The following is a 20620-nucleotide window of genomic DNA, read 5'->3' as shown; positions in this document are numbered from 1 at the left end:
CACGACTTGAAACTTCATAATGCAACAATGCATGACTGCTCCTTTCTGGTCCGCTACTAATTTCCTTTTTACTGTGACTAAAAACTGTTATTGGCTTCAAAGCGAAAGTAGCACAATTCCACATTTGCTAAAGGCATCCTTATAAAAAAAAAAAAACAGTGGACTGACAGCAAGGTGTTCTGGCCCGCAAACTCATTTAATTTGGCCAGTGAGATTATATTATAATGTATAAAAAATACCTAATTTATTTTCATTTAATGAAAAACATCTTTTTTGATTGATCATGCTGCTAATGTTTTTGAATAATAGCGATATTGTTCTTACACTGTTTTGAACAGTATTTAAAAAAAAGAAGAAGAAATCTGAAGTTGGTGTTTCAAAGTTATATAAATATTTATTATAACGGTACAGTCGATTAATTAAAAAAATATCATGAATAAAATGCATATTTTCCTTCCAATGCATTTCTATAGTTGTCAATTATATGTAAATTATATGTAAAAAAAAAAGAAGAAATCTGAAGTTGTTGTTTCAAAGTTATATAAATATCATAATGGTAAAGTCGATTAATGAAAAAATATCATGAATAAAATGCATATTTCCTTCCAATGCATTTCTATAGTTGTCAATTATATGTAAATTGGCTATCCCTTGCGAATAGCAGTGGTCAGCTGTAAATATATAAAATACTTATATTATTAATTTAATACGTTATGTATATAAATAAATATTGTTTAATAAAGTTATATTTTTCGTTATAGAAAGAATTGCGAGCCCAATGAATAAAGTTATAAGGACACATATTCGTGTCATATCTGCGTGTTACTAGCAGTTGAATGGGTGTCATATTTAAAGCATTTTTTTTTTGCTTCATTTATGTCGACTTTTTTCATTTTTCATCCTTAACTAGATTGTATGTAAAGTAGAGACACCCAGGTCCATTTATTTGCACAACATCCCTGCATTGCTCACTTAAAAATGAAGAAAAGAATGAGCTTATCAACAAATTTCATGTTATAATTATCGCTAAAGATACAAGGTTATGATATGAATTCATGGGCAGTAAATAATGATGACAGCGTTACTTGGAGACACCAACTAAATGCTTGTAGTATAAAAAGGTAAAAAGTCAAAATAATCAGAAAAAAATCGATCATTTGGCTAATTATTTTGGGCCAATGATATAAGGTCCATATTTAAAGGTTTCACTCACAAATCAGCCCCCCGTGATATTTTGTTCTAAATTTAATACAGCCATAACAAAACCAAGCTTTGTTGTAAGGTGGTTTGCATGTTCTAACAGGTTTGCTAGCAGCTTTTCATCATATTTTGCTGACTGCAGATCTCTTGCCTTCTATGTAGTATCCCCCCCCACCCCAAAAAAAAAAAAAAAACACTGACAGACTTAAATGCATCCCCAGGGTATAGCTATTAAAATAAATTGATGGGGGAGGGGAGAGCGGCCGAAAGCGCCAAATAACACTCGATGCGGATCTTTTTGATCGAGTCCAAATGTTTTCAACATGGAACTTCTTAGCGCTGATGAGATCTTGGCCTGCTAAAGAAACGCTGGTTTGGAATCAGAAGATTCTGGCGTCGTGTAGCATTAGGTGCAGTTTTATTGGCGAAAGTAGCGCACGCCCTAGCTTTCACTGTTCAATTGCTCATCTTTTGGTATTTGGGAGAATTGTGAAGCCAAACTGTGATTGGCCCAAGACTTACCCGTAGGACAAAATGTGGTTCCTGTTATAATAAGCTCAATGAGATTTTTTTTTGGTTTGTTTTTGTTTGCGTATCCACTAAAACAGGAACCGTTAAGGGTGTCTTAACTGTCTATTGCATGATTTTGTTCTGCACAGTCTAAAAAAGTTTTTATAGAGTCCAAAGAAAAGCAACTGATTCCATTTTCAGTCAAAAAGCAAATGGCAAAATGGCCGCCCCAAGTAGAATTTGCTGGAGTGCCCACATCTTATTGTAAAGAAAATTTTGGGGACTTGACTTTATCTATTACACTTTTCTTTCAAGTCCGACAGAATATTGTGTGCTATATCTATGTAAACATGAATGGTATCCATTAGAATTACAAATATGTAATGCATATGGAGTATGTTGGCTTAGTATTCGATAAACACTAGTCAAGGGTGTCAGCTACCCTCCATAAAAAAATTATTTGATGAGAATTTTAGTATTTTATATTTTCATTACTATTTTACAGGATGAGATTTCTCATCCATGGCACTCAAAAGAGTTAAAATGCTCATTTAACACAGAGTTTTAAATAATATCTATATTATTTATACTATTTATAATAATATCTATATCTATATAAATCCTTATTTAGCAGGTATGGACACTATTGTTAAGTTTTAGGTATTGATGGGAAAACGAAGCTTCATGAAGCACCTGTGATATATATATATCTATATATATATATATATATATATATATATATATATATATATATATATATATATATATATATATATATATATATATATATACTTTTCTAGATGGTGTTGTTGGTTTAAAGATGCAGTGAAAATGTATTGCAGTTCCACTGCATTGTTAAACCAAGTTCACCTAGAAGACTCAAGAAATACCACAAGTGTTTTATGAAGCTTCATGAAGCACCAATGATATTTTTTGACTCCTCTAGATGATGCTCTCGGTTTAAAGATTCAGTGGAAATGTATTACAGTTCCACTCCATCTTTAAACCAAGTGCACCACCAAGAAGAATCAAAATAAAACACAAAAAAAAATCCTCAAATGCTTTATGAAGCTTCATTGGTCCATCGCTCGTCTTAAGTTGGTTAACTGCAATCTGTCCGGCGCAAAATCAAAAAGTCTCGAGCTAACGAGTTGCCCGACTCTGATGGGAGACAGCCTAACCCCGAACCCACGCTGTCAGGTAAACACATTCGAGTTTTACAAGAATACCTATCTGATATATACATTTTTTTTTACAAGGTTCTCAGTATCCTGCTCAGATGTACATTAGGAGCTTTATGACATTCACAGAAACCTTCCAGTGAAAAAAGGAAATGGTGATCTCAAGCTCAATCAAATCCTCTTTTTGCACTTTTTTTTTAAAAATGCGTTCACTATTTCCGATCACGGATTATGATTTAGCGCTGCCAGTATCTATTATAATGTCATTCTCACGGATCCCGCCATAAATAATATACGTCGCAAGAGCAGAAAACGCCGTTTGGCACCGAACACAAGCCCACAAGTTAGCACTTTTTTGGCGCCGGCTTGAAAACGACACTTTTATTCCGCTCGTAATGTTAGCTTATAAGCTTGCAGACTCGCTGCATGAATACTACGCTTTCATTTTAACCCCTCAAGTGTGATACTGCAAATATTTATGTCTTTTTTTTTTTTTTCTTTCGGAAATTCCTTTGAAGGAGTCCTCCTAAGATTTTTTTTTTTTGAAAGAGTCCCAACATGTTGCGGGCAAGTTTTCCACAGCAGAAGGGGGAAACCTCCTGGTTGGCTTATCTAAATAAGCCGAGTACTGCTATAACATTTCCATTTCTTGCACGTATGCATGAAGTGTGAAGAACTTCACAAGGTGCAAAGCAGCTTGAGAGCATAAAGAAAAATCCGTTTTTGGACCTGATAAGCTCGGGTCAACTCCTTTTTAAACAGCTGTTAAACGGATGCTTGTGTGGATTGGGAAATTCTGGGGAGTTTTTGCTTAAGTGGACACAGCAATAACCCAATAAAAATAACAATGGTCATGGTGTAGATATGAGGACAGACGCATATTTTTCTTTTGAACTTCCATTTCATGTTAGATCCGAACATGACAGGTCCGTAAACAACAAAGTACAAGTCATACTAGCACACCAGACTGCACCACTACAATAATTGGACATCATCATTAGAATTAATACTTTCAATAACTAGATGTGATATTTCAAAAGGAGTAGGAAGACGTAAAACTCATAAACTTGTTTTAATATAACTATTACTTCATATGAACACCAGTATACTGATTTATATGTGATGCGTTTGGCTTATGTCGTATGATACGTCGTATAATATTAGTTTTGAATTATTGACAAAATACAATTTTTCCTCTGGAAACCAAAGGTTCGAATTCTAATCAAAGTGTATGAAAATAAGGGATTAGAATGTATGTTAGTATGTAGGTATTATATATCATTGTAGTGGAATTAAATGTATGAATAAACATAGATTTAGAATGCATAAATATCTCAATTTTGAGTTTCAGAGACATAAGCCTGATTTTGTGAAAATGCCTCATCCACACACACACACACACACACATATATATATATATATATATAAGCTAGACATTGTTATTGTGGTCATAATAAAACATAACAAAAAAAAAACAACATACTTGCTTTAAAAAAAGGATAATTTTTCAAATGATGCAATTTTTCGACAGTAGGTGTCAAGTAAGCATTGACGTTACCAGGTATTTGAATTACTGTACTGCATATTAATTTGGTCAAGTGAAGTTGGGTCTTTAAATCCTCCCTAAAAGTCGAAAGTTAATCGCATGATTCCAGGAGAAAGGAGCAAATAAATCCAACCGTAGATAGTACAAAGCAAACTTTGAAAAAAGTCTGCCTTTAGTGGAATGGCAAAAGTTGCTCGAGTGTATTGTAAATGCCTATGGGAGGACCACAGTGGGGCGTACCAACTCCACGGGGGTGACCGACTTTAGGTCAGGCTATCTTTAAATCGTTCGTTATTTAAAACACATCGTTTTTGTGTGGCTTCAGTCCGGATTACCACTTTAATCATAAAAGTAATTTCTTTCTGTGTTAATTTCATTTATTTGTCCAAAAAGCCGCCACTCTTTTTTTGCTACCCCCCCTCCTCGTACATTTTTGTGGTCGCCCAGCTGCGAGCAAAACGCAGCTCCAAGTTGTCAGCTGCTCGCAGTCTCTCTTCGCTTCTATAGCGAGTCAGGCTGCCTGCCCAGCAACTTTTTCCACCTTCCCCCCCCTTTCTCTCATCTATCATCCCCTCACCCCCAAGAAAGATGTCTTAACTCGGCGAGAAGACGAGCCTCTGCTGGCCAGGTAGTCTTGACATCTCATCTTGTGTGCGTCCAATATATGTGCGTGTACTCTTGCAGGATTTCGTCATTTTTTTTAAGTGTTACGAGTTGTGTATTTTGCCCCCCCTCTGCAACGTTTTCGTAATAACTTTTGTCAAAGCGTTTCAAGTACTGTGTTTCTGTTGAGATTCGCGATTAACTGTAATTAGTTAGGGTTACAAGTAAATGTGTGTGGTTGCAAGCACGAACAACCTGTTGCTGCATGTGTAAAGTCTGCATTGCATCTGTGTGTGGTCACTATCAAGCTTCATGTGCGTGTTACACACATGCACAATTCAGGTCTATGTACTAGTACGCTCTGTCCTCACTAGTAGCGCCCCCTAGTACGACTAGTCTTTCCACTATTTGCACAAATTTGGTTTAATAGTAAGACAACCAAAAGTTACTAGTGAGGCAAAGATGTGGACTAGTTGTGTCATTTTATGTTATACGGTTGACAACTAGTGCATAATTTTGTAACATAGAGCCCAATTAGTGAGGACAAAGAACAAACTCGTGCAGTGTTATCTCTACTCATGAAATTATTTTGTTCCAGAAGTCATTTCGTAAGCTGAATCTTTCATAAATAGAGGTGCTTTTTACATGTATAAGGCTTAATTTGTTCCAAGCCCCAAAAAATGTTCCTAAAACCTTTTAAATAAATAATATCAATTGTAGCAGTTGACAATATCAATGCAGTTTGTTTGTTTACCTTGAGATGGCGTTGGTGGTGCATGCAGTCGTTTTGTTTGTGTTTTTATTTTACATTTACAGTCATCTAAGCATCATTTTCATCTCGAGAGGAGAAAAAAATAATTGTTTCATCATCTTGAGCATGTAAGTTTAGTTTGTTTAGTTTGAGGTCTTGCGAAGTACTTCCTGTGTTATGTGGTCCAGTCTTCTCGCTAACGCGCAGTCAGATGCGACAGCATGCTAGTTAACAAACGAATCAATAGAAAGTGTTAACCGGTTTGTTTACAACAGCCCAAAGCTGTAAGTATGTGTTTTTATGTGAATTTGTACAATGTTAGCGCAATTGGAGTGCTGGTGTCTCATATTTATCCACCAACAATTTTTGCATTTTGTATCCTGCATTTTCCTATATCAGGAGACAATATTTTTCGTGAAAAGCTGAATTTTTCGTCACGAGACGTTTTTAAGTAGAGGTACTACTGTATAATGAACTAGTACTGCGCACTATCTTAATAGAAATGCTTTTCTACTACTAGTACCAGTTTAGACTAAACCTTACTGCAATAACATTAAAATAGTTAATAGCAGGCATGTGTTGTGCGCTAGTAACCTCATGGACCCAACTAGTAGCACCAACATGTCCAATTATAGCTTAACCTCACAAAAATCATGTATTTAAGTCCATTGTTGTCATACTGACAGAAAATATTTGTTAACATCTTCACTTGTAGAGTGCAGGGGTCAGCTAGTACATTTTGCCTCAGTAGCTAGCTAGAAACATGTAGTACACACACACATACACACACACACACACACACACACACACACACACTACAGTATGTTGTTGGCTTTGTCCTGTGACAAGGATGAGTCATTTCTACTCTAGCAAGGAGGTGATTTTCTGTTTGTGGGAGTGTGTGCGGATGCGTGTGTGCGAGAGTGTGTGTTTGCAATCAAGTTCTCCAAAAACAAAGGGCCGCATTGTTTTTTGTTGTTGTTGTTTTTTTTTTCTCCAAACATTTTCTGAAATCAGTGTGAAGATGGCCACAAAAGGCCTGAGGTCAAAATCAAAGTTGTTAAGACTTGAAAAAAGTGAAAGAAAAACAAATCATATGCTGCACCCTAAACTGACTAGGTACTGATTAACAACTGGTAAATACAGTACAATACAGGCAAAATGTATAGTTAAAAACAAGTTAGCCAGCAGTGTAGTTTATTGAATAAACATATTTTGTATGGAATATGAAAACACAATAAATGAAAAATGGAGCGCATGCAATATCTAAATAGTTAGTGGCTAAACCCTGTAATATTTTGTGTTCATAAAGGTTTTGAACTCAAAAACATGCAAAGCATATGACGAGTAACTAGCAAGTCAGTGGCTAAGTAGTTAGCGGCTAGCAAATAATGCCTTGTGGCATTATGTTACAAATTACGCAAAGTCCTTGGATTTTTTTTTTAATAATAACATAAAAGAATCAATGGGAAAAAAAACTCCAGGGAGCTGAAATTTCCCCCAGATGACTAAAACGTACATTTTCAAAATGCAACAATTCTGACATTTCTGATTGCAGCTGGACGTGCGAGATTTTGTGTACAAAAAAATAATCATCGTCCAAATTTTGGATCATATGAAATCATTATAATTACCAGTTTTACGATGCATTTTAAAAGGATTCAAGACATTGATTTTCCTGCGATTTTTGCAACATTCAGTTTAGCTGTGGTCAGCAAACACAACATTCTTTGTTGACTTGTGTTTCACCTCAAGACAGTAGGTGGCGGTAGAGATCAATTAAGTTTAATCACGTCACAGACTACAAAGACAGAGCATACAATTTTTCAGTCAATTGGCCTCTCGCATTGAATTTTAATAAGATGTCGCGTGTTGCCGAAGCGGTTGCGTCATCATGCGACATTTTGCAAGCGCGCTAGCTGCAATGACCTCAAACCGATAAATCGGACCGTTTCCCTTTCTAGTGTCAGCTCGGAAGTGGTCTTGTTTTGCCCGTATGTTCTAATGTTGTGCCGCGGTTTGCTTTTGATCCATGTGGACACGGTCAACAAAAAAACTGGTTCAGCACCAGGGCACCCTAATGGGAAATACCTGGAACTGTACCAGTTCTACTCCTAACGTTTGATCGACGCTCCAAAACAAAACAAAACCCAAAGACGTCGGCTAAGATGAAAGATAAGTAATTATAATCTTGTCAGAGGAGATGATACTGGTCGGCCTTGGGGCAAACGGGCTGGCGCTATTCATTAAGGATGTTCATTATACACTCGTGGGAAACAATTGCCAGATTATAGCGGATTTTCACAATAATACGTGACCCCGGTTTGCATTTCCTGCTATCGTTCCACCTTGCAAACTGATGTTGCAACTGCTTTTGTGCAAGCGGTCTGAATGCTTTGTTCTCACGGATGCTTTGAAAAGATTGAAATTACATGTTTTTGAAAAACTACCAGGGATTAATTGTCTTGACTCTTATAAAACAAATAAAAGTAATCCATTACATTAGGTACGAAAGTAATAGTTTACCTTAGTGCTTGATTCATTTAGTACCAGCCTCTAGCCCATGAGTGTCAAACATAGGGCCCGCGGGCCAAAACCGGCCCTCTAATGGCTTTAATTTGGCCCGCAAGATAATTTTGTATTTTTTGCCGTTTTAAAGTAATATAAATACCATGGCGAGTTTGACACCCCTGATCTAACCTGATGGAAGTACATCAGAAAATTGAGGCAGTCAACTTTGATTTCAAAACAAAACAAAAAAAAATAACTATGGCTGGGAGGTGTGTCTTTGCATAAAGAAAAAACGCGGTTCAGAATATGGTATAAATTCCACCATATTTTTGTTCAATCAGGCGCAAACGAAAGTCTTACATTTTCTCAAAACATGAAAAATCAGAAAAAGTGTTTTGGTTAGCGCTCCGCTCAAGTAACTTTGGTACCAATTCCCACTGAAATAGGAACGGGATTCGAACAGTGCATACTGTACACTAACAGCAATAAACCAATCATAGAACATCACATATTTTCCCATTTTTGGTGTGGAAAATTCTATATACAATAGGAACAAAAATAATGGCATCCGCTAACCAGAAGCTGAGCTACACAGTGTTTGTTTACGGACCAGTCGTGTGGCAGTTACTAATTTCCCTGTTTTGTTACATCATCGCCGCTGCATTTGAGGGTTATAATTTTTAAGATGTATAACTAGCTCTGACGTCAAGGAAAAAGTATTCTTCTGGATCTGACCTGCGGGCCTTTGGCCGCTCACTGAGCTGTCTTTAGCTAGGAGCGTACGAGCCGGGACATTCAGATGAAGAGTTGAATGCGTGCGAGTGCAAAGAAGGAAGCGGCACAAACCGCATCGAGCGCAGGTTGTTATTTAGCCTCAAGTAGTGTGCGCGCTCACATCGGCGCCGGCTTTGTGCTCCGTTCTATCGGGGTTGCAGCTGCATGCCGTGCGAGGCCCCGATGCCACAATCCACTCGATACACACACAGTCTCAGACACTTCATCGCCCTTCTGCCTTTTTTTTTTTTTGTCCGTCCGTGTCATCTGAGTCTGGCTATTTTCCTGTTTTTCACGCCGAGTTTGTCCTTAAGCTTTCTGTTCCTCTCACACTAACGCTCTTTCATGCCCGCGCCGGCCCGAGGCGAAGCGACCGGAGAAGAGTTTGTCGGCCGTGCCTTGCGTGTATTTGTTATGTGTGCGCGTCTCCATTTCAGAAACGTCCTTCTTCCTCTGTGACCCCAAGTCATAACTACAAACAGTGAAACTCAAACCTGCGCGGCTGCGGGGACACGGGAACAAACACCGCCCTGCTGCATTTTTGTTTTCTTGTGTTTGTTCTAGTCGCGGTGAGGATGTGCCTTCCTCGTTAACATGACAGATTTGTGAGTCTGATGTCTTGAGAAGAAGAAAAAGGATTCTCACGTAAAGTACACAGAGAAAAGCGCCCCCAAGCCAAAAATACTCTAAGACGGTGGCTGCCAACCGCTCTTCAAAACTAAACTACCATATTTTCCGCACCTTCAACGGATGGCCTAGTTTATAATTGTTTCATATACAGGGTGCACCGCATTATAAGGCGCATAGAACAGAAGCTAGAGTAGTGGCTCTCTTGCGTTCTCAAACTCTAATCATTTAATACAATAATCATTAGCTGCAGCTCTAGCTTCTTGCTTTATTGATTAAAAAACAGACAGCTCTATTGCCAACTACTGGCCTGGCATGTACACTGCAGCATTTAGTCATTTTGGCACTTCCACCTGAACAGGTTTTTTAATTTTTAAACAACTTCTTGTCCTGACTAGGTCGTTGTTGTTTTAGTAGCGACAGGGCGTGCGCATAAGCTGAGCGCAGGTGAGCTAACGTGTTATCATAAGCGTACGGTTTCAGTTGATCGTCCTAATTTACTTATCAGCCATCACGAGGCCAAATCGTGTTTGTGTACACAACATTAGAGCGGCCTCTTCAAATTGAAGCCTTTATTGTGAAGCACTCACAGGTTAATTGCACACGGTGTACATTTCGAACCTGTTCCACACCGGTTATGCAATTTGTTTTGTGCCTATACAGCTAACCTCAAACGACCTTTCCTTTTGTACAAAGCTGACATTTAATATGCAAGAGTGTCCCTCGACACAAAAAGCTTCGACTTGAGATCAAAGGTTGTGACGAACCCGCTTTGAATGACGGGGCGGATGGAACGTGTGTTTGTCCAAGTAACTCGCTGCGGTTTTGTTGGGATTTGCATGTTGGCAGGTTTTCCATACACCTGCACGTGTTTTGCAAACATTTGCAACTGCTGAGCTCACCAAAAAAGGAGATCGGACCAGTAAATCGGAAATCACCAAAGCGCAGGATTCAAGAGTTACGAGCAATGTTTATGGAGTGAATACGTTTCAGTCTACTTCCAGATCTTTAAAGTTTTTTTTTTTAAACAACCAGCAACACATTATTGCTTACAAGAATTGCTAAATTGTTGTTTTTTTATCACATACAAAACAAAATTACAATATTTGGTTAATACACTGTAAATTAAAAAATAGGAACATACTTTAATGCCGAAACCAAATTCTGGGTGGATACTGGCCTGATAATTTCGGGGGTTCATGCCTGCGTAGATTAAACTGCTTGCACACAATTCTTCACCGATTGGTATCACCCGACTGTCTATTACTTATTGCTCAACATTGTTAGCGATTAGACAAACTCTTCGGACCAATCGGTGTTTGATGGACCCTTTTGATACTCAATACCGTAATCGTAAAAATGGCTGATTTCAACCAGGGTTCATGCTGATTGAAAGTGTTTTTGGGGTTGAATTTCCAAAGTTTCTGCAGGGTAGCTGCCCTAGTGCACAGGTGTCGAACTCCAGTCCTCAAGGGCCGGTATCCTACATGTTTTCAAACCTTTTCCCTCAAAAACACCTGATTCAAATGATTGGGATCATTTCGAAGCTCCCGCAGAGCTTGCTAATGAGCTAATTATTTGAATCAGGTGTGTTGGGGAAAGAAAACCGGAAAACATGCAGGATGCCGGCCCTCGAGGACTGGAGTACGACACCTGTGCCCTAGTGTAATAACACAACTAAACGTCTACATAGTTTAGTGTAACCCAACACGCTTTACCCATGAGCAGTATTTTCTCCAGTCCTTTGGCCCTTGTCATCAAAATCATTTCCTATCAAAGGGAAGGCATTGAAGGAAGACACTAGGCAGCTGAAATTTCACCCAGATAGTGACAACATGTTAAAGTTCAACATGTCACAACCCCCTAGTTGTCACACTACCAGGAAAGTGCAAGCCAGAATGATGTGGAAGAAAATGACCCAAAAATGGTCAAAATACTGCACGAGTGTGCTTTCAAATTTGGTGATAATGGGACAAAAAAATGTAATCTCTCTTTGGATACACAGTAAAAATGGCCAAAATGCCCCTAAATGGGCATCTTCATGAAAAAATATTCAACTTCTTATCAGGTATGAGTTCTTGAGACTTTTTTTGGTTGGTCTACTCAGGTCTTCCAAATAACGTGCCGCTAACAAAAACTGGCTTTGGGGGGGGACTTTTAGAAAGTCCCAGTGGCGCTACGGGAAACGAGTGTGTTTCTGAGAATGGTAAAACCTTCAAAATGGTGATTAATTTGGACTAAGGGCTTAGAAAAGGCCACACAGAAAGGCCTGAGCCTTCCTGAACACATCTGTCTTGTTCTTCTCACGATGCCGTGCAGTCAGAGGGTCCTTGGCCAAACCCCTTCTCCAATGAATGAATGAATGGGGCGGTGGAATGCCACTCTTGGGGTTTTTTCTTCCCCAAACACGTTCCCTCGCTTAACACAACCGTGACATACGCGTCAGCTTATGTAACTAAGCGAGAGACGATTTTAGGTTTGTCGCTCGATGTTTGCGCATAGCAGCTGCCGGGCGCGTTGCCGCCTTTTAGGGCCGCGACTTCGGCCGACACGTAAACGCCCCCCCCCCCCCCCGAAGGATTTAGGGGTCTCTGGTTTAGCGTGCACGCAACTGAACAGGCCCTCGCCGATAATGACGGAAAACCGCAGGCAGGAAAGGCAAAGATTCATAGGTAGGAGGGGGATGGTGTAATTAGCAAGGGGGTACCTGGTATATGAAAAGTCTTGGCATGTGGGGGTCGCCGCGGTCGGGGCAAAGGGGGCCCCTCGTAGCTTCCCTCGCTGAAAGTAAAACACCTGATCTTGCGCCTGTCAAGAACGTCAGGGCTTCACTTTGAGTAAGCGACAGGGGTCCCGACCCCCGGAATACATTAGGCGCCGCATAGAGGGCCTTGTGTTGTGTTGGCAGATCGCCGGTCCAACATTAGCGCTTTGCAAATCGCGCTTGTTGCATGTAACAAACGTTGCTGTCGTTGTTGTTCTGTTTTGTACTCTGTTGCCATAGCGAGACCTCAGATTTCTACAGAAGCGCACTCGTATTTCCACACGTAGCGCTTCCTAATGACCGCAATTTTGAATGTAGCTTCAGACAGACAGAGGGCAATTGATGGTCATTTTGTGCGTCCTCCACTTTGGAATAATGAGTAGCTGTCACCTTCTCGCCGACGCTTTTACACATGAGCCGTCGTGATCAAAAGTTCATTGATTGGTGCACAGCTGCCCGCCACATGGGTACTAGCCAATCTGTGGGAGCCAGAAATCCAGTACTCATTAAACAGTGACGATTTAATTTTATGTGAGCAAGCTTACGAATTCAGTAGGGGATCAAAGAATGATTTCCCGCCGCTGTTGCATGAGATCAACGGAAAGAGTCATCTCCAGACTTCTTCTCCAGAGACTTTTCATCGAGGTCTTACTTTTACACTGAGTGTCATGTATGTTTTGGGCAGTAGATTGGAGTGTATGCAGTGAAGTCAAGAAAAATCAACCTTGGTTTTTTTCGACTTCTTTTTGAACGTCTTGAACAAAGTCCTTTCAGTCTTCCCGAATGCGATTACCACAAAGGAAGCCACGTACTTGCAGCGCGCGGGGAAGTGTTCCCAAATGTGAGATCTCTTTGTGCTCACTCAGCAGTGAGAAGTACAGCTGGACTTGTTAAAGGTTGATTCCAAGCACATCATTGACTAAATGAGCAGTAAAAAAATGATCCGGGCCTCATTGTTTGACCACTTGTGAAGATGGAGTGGGTGTTCCGGAGCCAATGTTACCCCCGCGTGGATACTAGGGGTGATGATCCGAGGCTTCAGTGGTATGCCCTGACCTCTCTAGGAACCATTTTTATGACCTGCACCTCACGGCTGGTGAGTGGGGTGGCTGCGAGTTCACTCGGAATGGATGGTCCACCCTGTGGACCCGGAACGAAAATAATGGCTCCCACTTGCATGCCCAGAAAAAGACAAACTTGTGGCCAAAACCTTTCGTTTTGCTTCTGTTTTTTTTTGGGATTCCATGACAACCACTACCAGTGTGTTGCCGTAAGAAGCATTTTTTTGAGCGCCCTGAAGTGTACATGTTGGAATGTATGCAAGGAGAAAACAAAACATAATACGGTACCTATCTAATGTATATATCACATTCTGCTAACTGTTTAATACATTCGGGTAACTGCAACACATTTTTTCTCCTTTTTTTTTTTTTTTAACCGTCAAATTAGCTTCAATTGTGCATTATGCTAACTGCAAAGTGCAATAACTGACTAGCGGGACCTGCTAACTGCCCAACATATTGTCGTAACTGCAAAGTGCCTTCTGGTAGCTTTCTAGCCGCTAGAAACTCAAACTCCAGTCCTCGAGGGCCGCAAACCTGCATGTTTTCCATACTACTCTTAAACACACCTGATTCAAATTTTCAAGCTCCTGCAGAGCTTGCTGATGAGCTAATAATTTGATTCAGGTGAGTTAACGACAGAAGCGTCAAAACCATGCAGGATTGCGGCCCTCGAAGACTGGAGTTTGAGACCCCTGTAACTGCCTAACACGTACTGCTAACAGATGCTAGTAAATCTGTAGCACATTGTTGCATAACATACAGTCTCACACATTCTGTAAAATGTTTACCACATTCTGGTATTTGTCTAGCATATTCTGGTAACTTCTAACCTAATGGTAAATGTCCAACTCTGGTAGTCTCATGGCACATTCCAGGAACAGACACAAAACTTGACTTTAACAGTAGTGATGCGCATCATAATTAATTGATCGTTACGCCAGTTTTTCCAGAAAACGGTGGTGGGGTTCAGAATGATGTTGGATTTCTCTACAATGGTGTATTTGTTTTTTTTCACTGGCTGCAGCCACCGATCAAAGTCTTGACACCAGACGTACCCCGCACAAGTATGCAGAGGGTCGAGCCAATCGCCGATGGACACACAAAACACCCTCGTCACAGAGCTTCACGGGGCCCCAAATAGGCGTCTATTCATTTGGCTTCGCAACTCACGGCTCAGGCGAGGAGCCACATTATCTTAGCTGCCCTTTCCAGTGCCCTCCATAGTCACTGGCTCTTATGAGCCAAGAGCTGCTGCCTGCATGCGCTCTTGCCCGCCGTACACAAATCTGACTGGAATTACCGCTCAATTTGACAAGGCCAAATTGAATCTGGAACGAGCTACTAGTAGATTTGTTCCCATTTAGTGATGAAGCTTCCCGTCACTTTAAGCTCTAATCTGACGTGATGTAACAATGAGCTGCTCTGACATCCTTTTGCAAAGCCAGACAAGAAATGGACCGTTATATCCGAATTGCTGAATTTGTTAATTGAGGTTAAAGTAACCAACCAAGCTGATGAGAACAGTGCTCGCAACAGTCGTTTATCTTTTTTTGAAATATGCGGTTGAGTTACTTGGAAATCCGACTTTTAAACGTTGCGCTCGTGGCTTGGCAAGTCTGGAAACTGTATTTCTTCACGACACAACGGATCAAATTAGAGCATTTCTTAAACCGCAGGCCTCTAGCAATGCCAAACACTGATATCAAATAGTGGTTTCTGCTAGATGGCAGTAGGAGATTGAGTTCTAAGTTCATTTGGTGGAAATTTTGCCGTTGAGCATTCCACTCCGGTCCTGTAGGGGGCAGATGTGTGCCACGAATGTGACTGACAAGAACAGAAACGCTTTTTGGTATGAACAACTGTTTGGTAAGCAGAGTACGGTTCAGCGACGGTCTAGCGTGTTTCGGTTACTTTTTAGTAACGATGTGGTAGTTTTGTACATTTGAATAACTGCCTAATAATATCTAAGACTAGCACATGCTGGTTATTGTGGAAAAAAAACCATTGAGCAAATTCTATAAGATTCTAGCAGGTTTTCATAAATGTCCAGTACATTCTTGTCACTGTATTGTTTTATCCGGATCAAGAAAGCCATTCTCACGTTAGCGCTTTTTTTTTTCCGTTTTCGCAATTTCAGCACTCATTTAGTTGTAATGCTGCTTTATATTGCAAAATCTAGATGAAACAGCGAGGGTTCAGTGTAACGGGTAGCAATGGAGAAGAGAGTCTCATTTGAGAAGCTGATGTGATCCGTCGACACCGGAGTATGGGCTCACGGCACTTCTTTCACCATTGGGCTCTGGTTTCTCCGTCGTGGCGAGCCGCTTCATTGAGTAAGCATGGCTGGGGGCTTTTGATTTGTACCCTGCCCTCTCCCATGACCCCCCGCTTGCCAGTCACTACACACACAAGCACAGTTAGCTTAAAGACACATGGCATGTCCAGTCGCACAATAGGAAAAACTCCTGCATGTAAACGCCACGCTCCACAACTCCGGCACTCAAACGCACTCGTTGGCCCTTCCCATTACTCACTGTCGGTCCTAATCAGCAAAAGTAATCGCACACCGATCGACGAGAACATTCCCTGTTCTTTACTCCCAACGAGAAGTCCAGCACATGCTTTCTTTTATCGCGAGGCGCCCGTGTTGTGCTCGGCTGATTTTTCCCGGGGATAAATAAAGCTAATTGGAGTCTTAACACATGTTTGCAACAGTCAAACAAATCCCAGTAATTGCTTATTCTGGTCTAGTACATTCCAAAAATGGTTTCACACATTTTGGGAATTGTTTGCAAACTCCATTTGCTAGCATTAAGAATGAACACATGGTGCAACCTCTACCTGTTTTGACAATCCTTTGTCATTTTTAGCTTAATATATAAGCCGAGTTTTGACACACAGGTGTTTTTATATCTGCCGTATTTTCACTTACAATAATTACCATAAGGGGGCGAGCGAGAGTGTAGATGTCAGGTGGTTGTTAAAAGAAGCTAGCAGACTGAACCACCGTCTGAGTTTATCCTTGTTCACGCACAGGAATATTACTAAAATGGAGGGGATGGTGTAAAAGTTATGATGTCTCCAGATGATTCAATTAAAAGTGCGCGGGTTAGACAACACGGAAAGGTATAAAAAGGTAAAAAAAAAAAAAAAAAAGTGGTCTTTTGGCATATACCCACACAATCATAAACTTGGTGGATGCTGCGCAACTTTGGGTATTTCTGGCAAAATGAACTTGAGCCGCGTCGCGAGGATAAGGATAAACAACTGCCCGGAGCACATTGAACGTTACACTGGCAAGACGTTCACTGACTGCTCACAATGTGGGAAATCGGAAACAGTTGCCTCTACGCGCAGCAAATATATCATTTACGGATATGAACACAAAAGAAAATAAGAGTTTAGGAAGATATTGATTCTGTTTTGCTATAGTTTTTACATTGTTGCCAAAGTGTTGGTAACAGAAAATACGAGAATTCGACTGCAAAATTAAGAGTGCGTCTTATACACGGCTGCGTCTTATTTTTGGGGACGTACGGGATTCAACGGTTAGTGTCTTCCACGTTCCCTTTTCTGTCTAGGACACCGCAATGACCGTATAACAGGTTCCGGGAACTGCCTAGCTTTTGTTTCCAGGCGCACAAAAGGAATAACTCCCGCACGTAAATGCCTCGTTCCCAAACATTCATACTAAAACCAATTCGTGGGTCTGGCCCATTACTCAATGTCAGTCCTAATCAGCCTAAGTAATCGCACACCGATCAACAAGAACATTCCCGTTCTTTACTCCAAACAAGAGGCCTAACACGGGCCCTCTATTCCAACGAGAGGCCCGGTTTTGCTCCACTGACTTTCCGGGATAAATGGAGCTAATGGGAGTCATATGCCGGCAGTTGGTTTAGGCCTCACCAAAGTGAAACATCTTGAGTGTAGTCATGGGGTTGCTAGAGACGACATGAAAAGTAACACAAGCTGGGATGGGATCTGCGTGCGGAATAGCCAAAAGCGCACGGGCGTTATATAAGTGCAGCGACCTCCACTTAACATGTATGCACATGTTACGCAGGCGGGCCTGCAAAAGCCATTAGCTTTATGTGTGTTGCTTCCCCAAAGCAGTTGATTTGGGGTGCTTTGGAGAAGCGTGCTCTCTAATTGGACTTTGAGCGGTCAACTAATGAGGGAGGAAAGCCCCGCTTGGAGGTCAGCGCAGCTATTCCGGCGGTAAAACGATGAAGGAAGCATACCTGAGAGATCTCCAAATCAGAACGGAGCAGGCACGACGAGAACCTCGGATTTAACCCTTAAACCGTCTTTTAAATGCACGCGCTCAAAAATGGTCAGTTTCCCACGATATGCGGGAAAAGCGTTTAGCTAGGGTTCAATTGTTACGTAGATTTGTCAACCTGTTCCGCCCAGCTAAAATGCCTTGGAGTTACGTTAAAAAAAATCAAATGAATGGCACAAGTGTTGCTAGGACCTCTCAAGGGTTAACCTCTTTTATAACCACTACCGTCTGCGCGCAGCCACAATGTGTGCATGAAACAACCGCGCTCCCATCGTGGCTCCTTCCGCCACATCTTCAGTCGTGCCGCCTTTACCCGCGATTAGCAAAACGACGCCGCCATGTTTGCTTCTCCGCACGTTTTGGCTGAGGAAGCAGTTTTCGAAAGTACTCATTTGGCTCCTAAAAACAGGGTTTTAATGAATGGAAAAATCTGGATGCATGTTGTGGAAAAGGATGAAGCCCTTGTGGGCTGTAGGCATGGTCAAAACATCACATGATGTTGGAAGAATAACGTTCATAGCTGCATGAGTAGACCTCCAGGGGGACCAGAAGAACTCATGCCAGCCGCCTAGTTAAACACATGTTGTTGTCTTTTCCTTGACTTTGTCACCTGTCCATATGGCAACATACTATATGCTCTATGTTTTACTGCAAGACCAGACATGCAATCGAGCTTCCTGCTCACTTAAAAAAAAAAAAAAAATGCCTCCGCCACCATAAAATCGCATAAAACTACCAAGTGTGTTATGTAAAAAAACATTGCAAGTGAAATAGCCGACAAAATGGAGTGCTTTATTTAGCTGTGCTAACGTTTGTGAATTATGCGTTTGTTTGTTTATTTGCACTAGAAAACTTAAACCAATCCCCACAAAGCAAAATAGACGTTAAAATTGTGTGTGTTTAGTATGTTGTTTTTATTGAATTCATGCGAGATGACTTCAGCTAGTTTATTGGTTTGTAATGGCGGCTACTTCCACCCACTGGCCTGGAGTAAAACACATCGGGCAATTTCTGTATTTTTCGGATTATAGGCCATTACTTTTTTCTCATGATTTGAGCCCTGTAGCTTATATGATATGTGTCAACTATGAAATAAAACTGAAAAGCTGTAACTCATTGGCTGTGCTTAAAACGTTTTTAATACATAATATTGACAATATTAAAAAAATGTTTAAATTGAATAAGATCTTGTGTAAAAGTTGTGACGTATAAAATATATACATATTTATGATTGTATAAGAATTATGTGCAATGTGTTTTTATGTTCACTAAAATAATCAATCAATTAAACAAAGGGAACCAGAAGAAGACGCTATTGAAGTATTGATTTTGAGTTTGGACTGTTATTTAACTTTTTATTCTCTATTTATTCCCTCGATGTAATGTTGAAAATATCCATCCGTTTTCTATAAATATGTCGGCATGTGTCATCTGTTGAAGATAGGTTCCGTAAGCAGTAAATATCCCATGCTATGACCCGCGGCTCACAATCCAGCGCGGCTTGTCCGTGTCTGCCTGTAGTTCGGGAAATACGGTACTTTTTTTTTTTTTGATCGGGTTTCACACGCCTTTCCTCACTATGGATGAAAATAGTGATAATGATGATGTTGTTTGCTCCATAGAATGACAATAAAGGTTACGAAAATGCCAAAAATACAGTAAAAACACATGATACCACCACTACTACTAATACTACTAGTATTAGTACTTGTCATCAGTCTCTATACACCCATACTTATAATTTACTGCTCATCCAGTGACGACTCCCAATTCTGTACATCGCATACTATTGTTTTTATATTTGTTTCTTGCAATTCAGTGCTATTTTTGTAATGAAAAACATCAAAATTTGTTTTTTTCGGCTATCCAAAGTAAGCCTGAAGCTTTAAGTCAAGGTATCACTATACGCTAGCTGCTTAGCTATTTTGCTGCAGTTTCGCATCATTGCCACTATTGTGCCATTCCAGAATGTGTCAAGATAAGCATCATGTTATGGAAAATGGTGTTGCTCATACCTGCATTGTCCTATCTAGCTATTATATCACGTGCCAGCATTGCAGCGGAGTTGTTGTTTTTTTTGCCCCCCAGTATACCTGCGTAACGATGATGTAACAAACTGCGCTAGGTACCGTATAGATGTCAGGTTTTCATTCAAGGCCTGTCACCATTTACACATTTGTCTTTTCTCTCCTTTCAGAGAGAGTTTCAAGTGCCCGTCTCGGACTCTTACCCAAGATGGCCGCCCAAGGCCTCCTCCTCCTCCTCCTTCTCCTTGTGTGCCCGATGAGATTTGTGAAGAGCGCTACGTTACAATGGTGATCATCTTCTCAAAAAGCCTGGAAAAGAAGAAGGGTGTCAATAATGTAAGGCCCAAGAGCAGCGAGCGACGGCCGGTAAGAGCCCGACGGTCGCACTGTTTTGCTTTTTTTTTCTTTGCTGACGCGAGCTCCGTCATGAAGTTAGTGAAATGTTCAATACTCCAGTCCAGTGCTGTCATTCCGTTTCAATTCTATTCAGCCGTTTGCTTGAATATTTGTCCAAAGCAAGACTGGAACCCTGAACCTCATCCACTGTGCAAGCAGGCTGAAAATATGTATTTCCTGTCGAAAAAAACGTCGTTTCTTGTGTACTATTGTGTTGGTGCTACTATCATTTTGTCGTTAGCAGCTACTTCTCCCTCGTCAGATGGATATCACCATTTAATGTCATCCGACAGCTACTGCATGTGCCGACAAGCTAGAGCCGTGCTGTGTTTTAATCTTGGACGCTTTGATTTATTTTGACCTCACAAATTGTTTAAAAAT

At 40.6% G+C, this 20620-nt stretch overlaps 1 protein-coding gene across 2 annotated transcripts in view; it reads left to right on the top strand.

Moving 5' to 3' along the window:
- The first annotated feature begins 4916 nt into the window (after positions 1–4916).
- LOC148419860 (protein FAM53B-like) overlaps positions 4917–20620 on the top strand; it is a 31704-nt gene continuing 16000 nt past the window's right edge. Inside the window, exons 1-2 of one of the 2 annotated variants that reach the window (XM_088420893.1) lie at positions 4917–5065; positions 20014–20179. In XM_088420893.1, the coding sequence (XP_088277019.1) occupies positions 20129–20179 (51 nt within the window). In that variant the 5' untranslated portion in view covers positions 4917–5065; positions 20014–20128. Of the gene's footprint in view, positions 5066–20013; positions 20210–20620 lie in introns of both variants that reach the window. The other variant, XM_088420892.1, reaches the window with a different exon arrangement.

The sequence above is a fragment of the Hippichthys cyanospilos genome, chromosome 8 (assembly GCF_059441005.1).
Source record: "Hippichthys cyanospilos isolate Australia breed blue-spotted pipefish chromosome 8, RoL_Hcya_1.0, whole genome shotgun sequence".
In the NCBI taxonomy this organism is placed as follows: Eukaryota; Metazoa; Chordata; class Actinopteri; order Syngnathiformes; family Syngnathidae; genus Hippichthys; species Hippichthys cyanospilos.
This window is presented reverse-complemented; position numbering and strand designations above follow the sequence as displayed.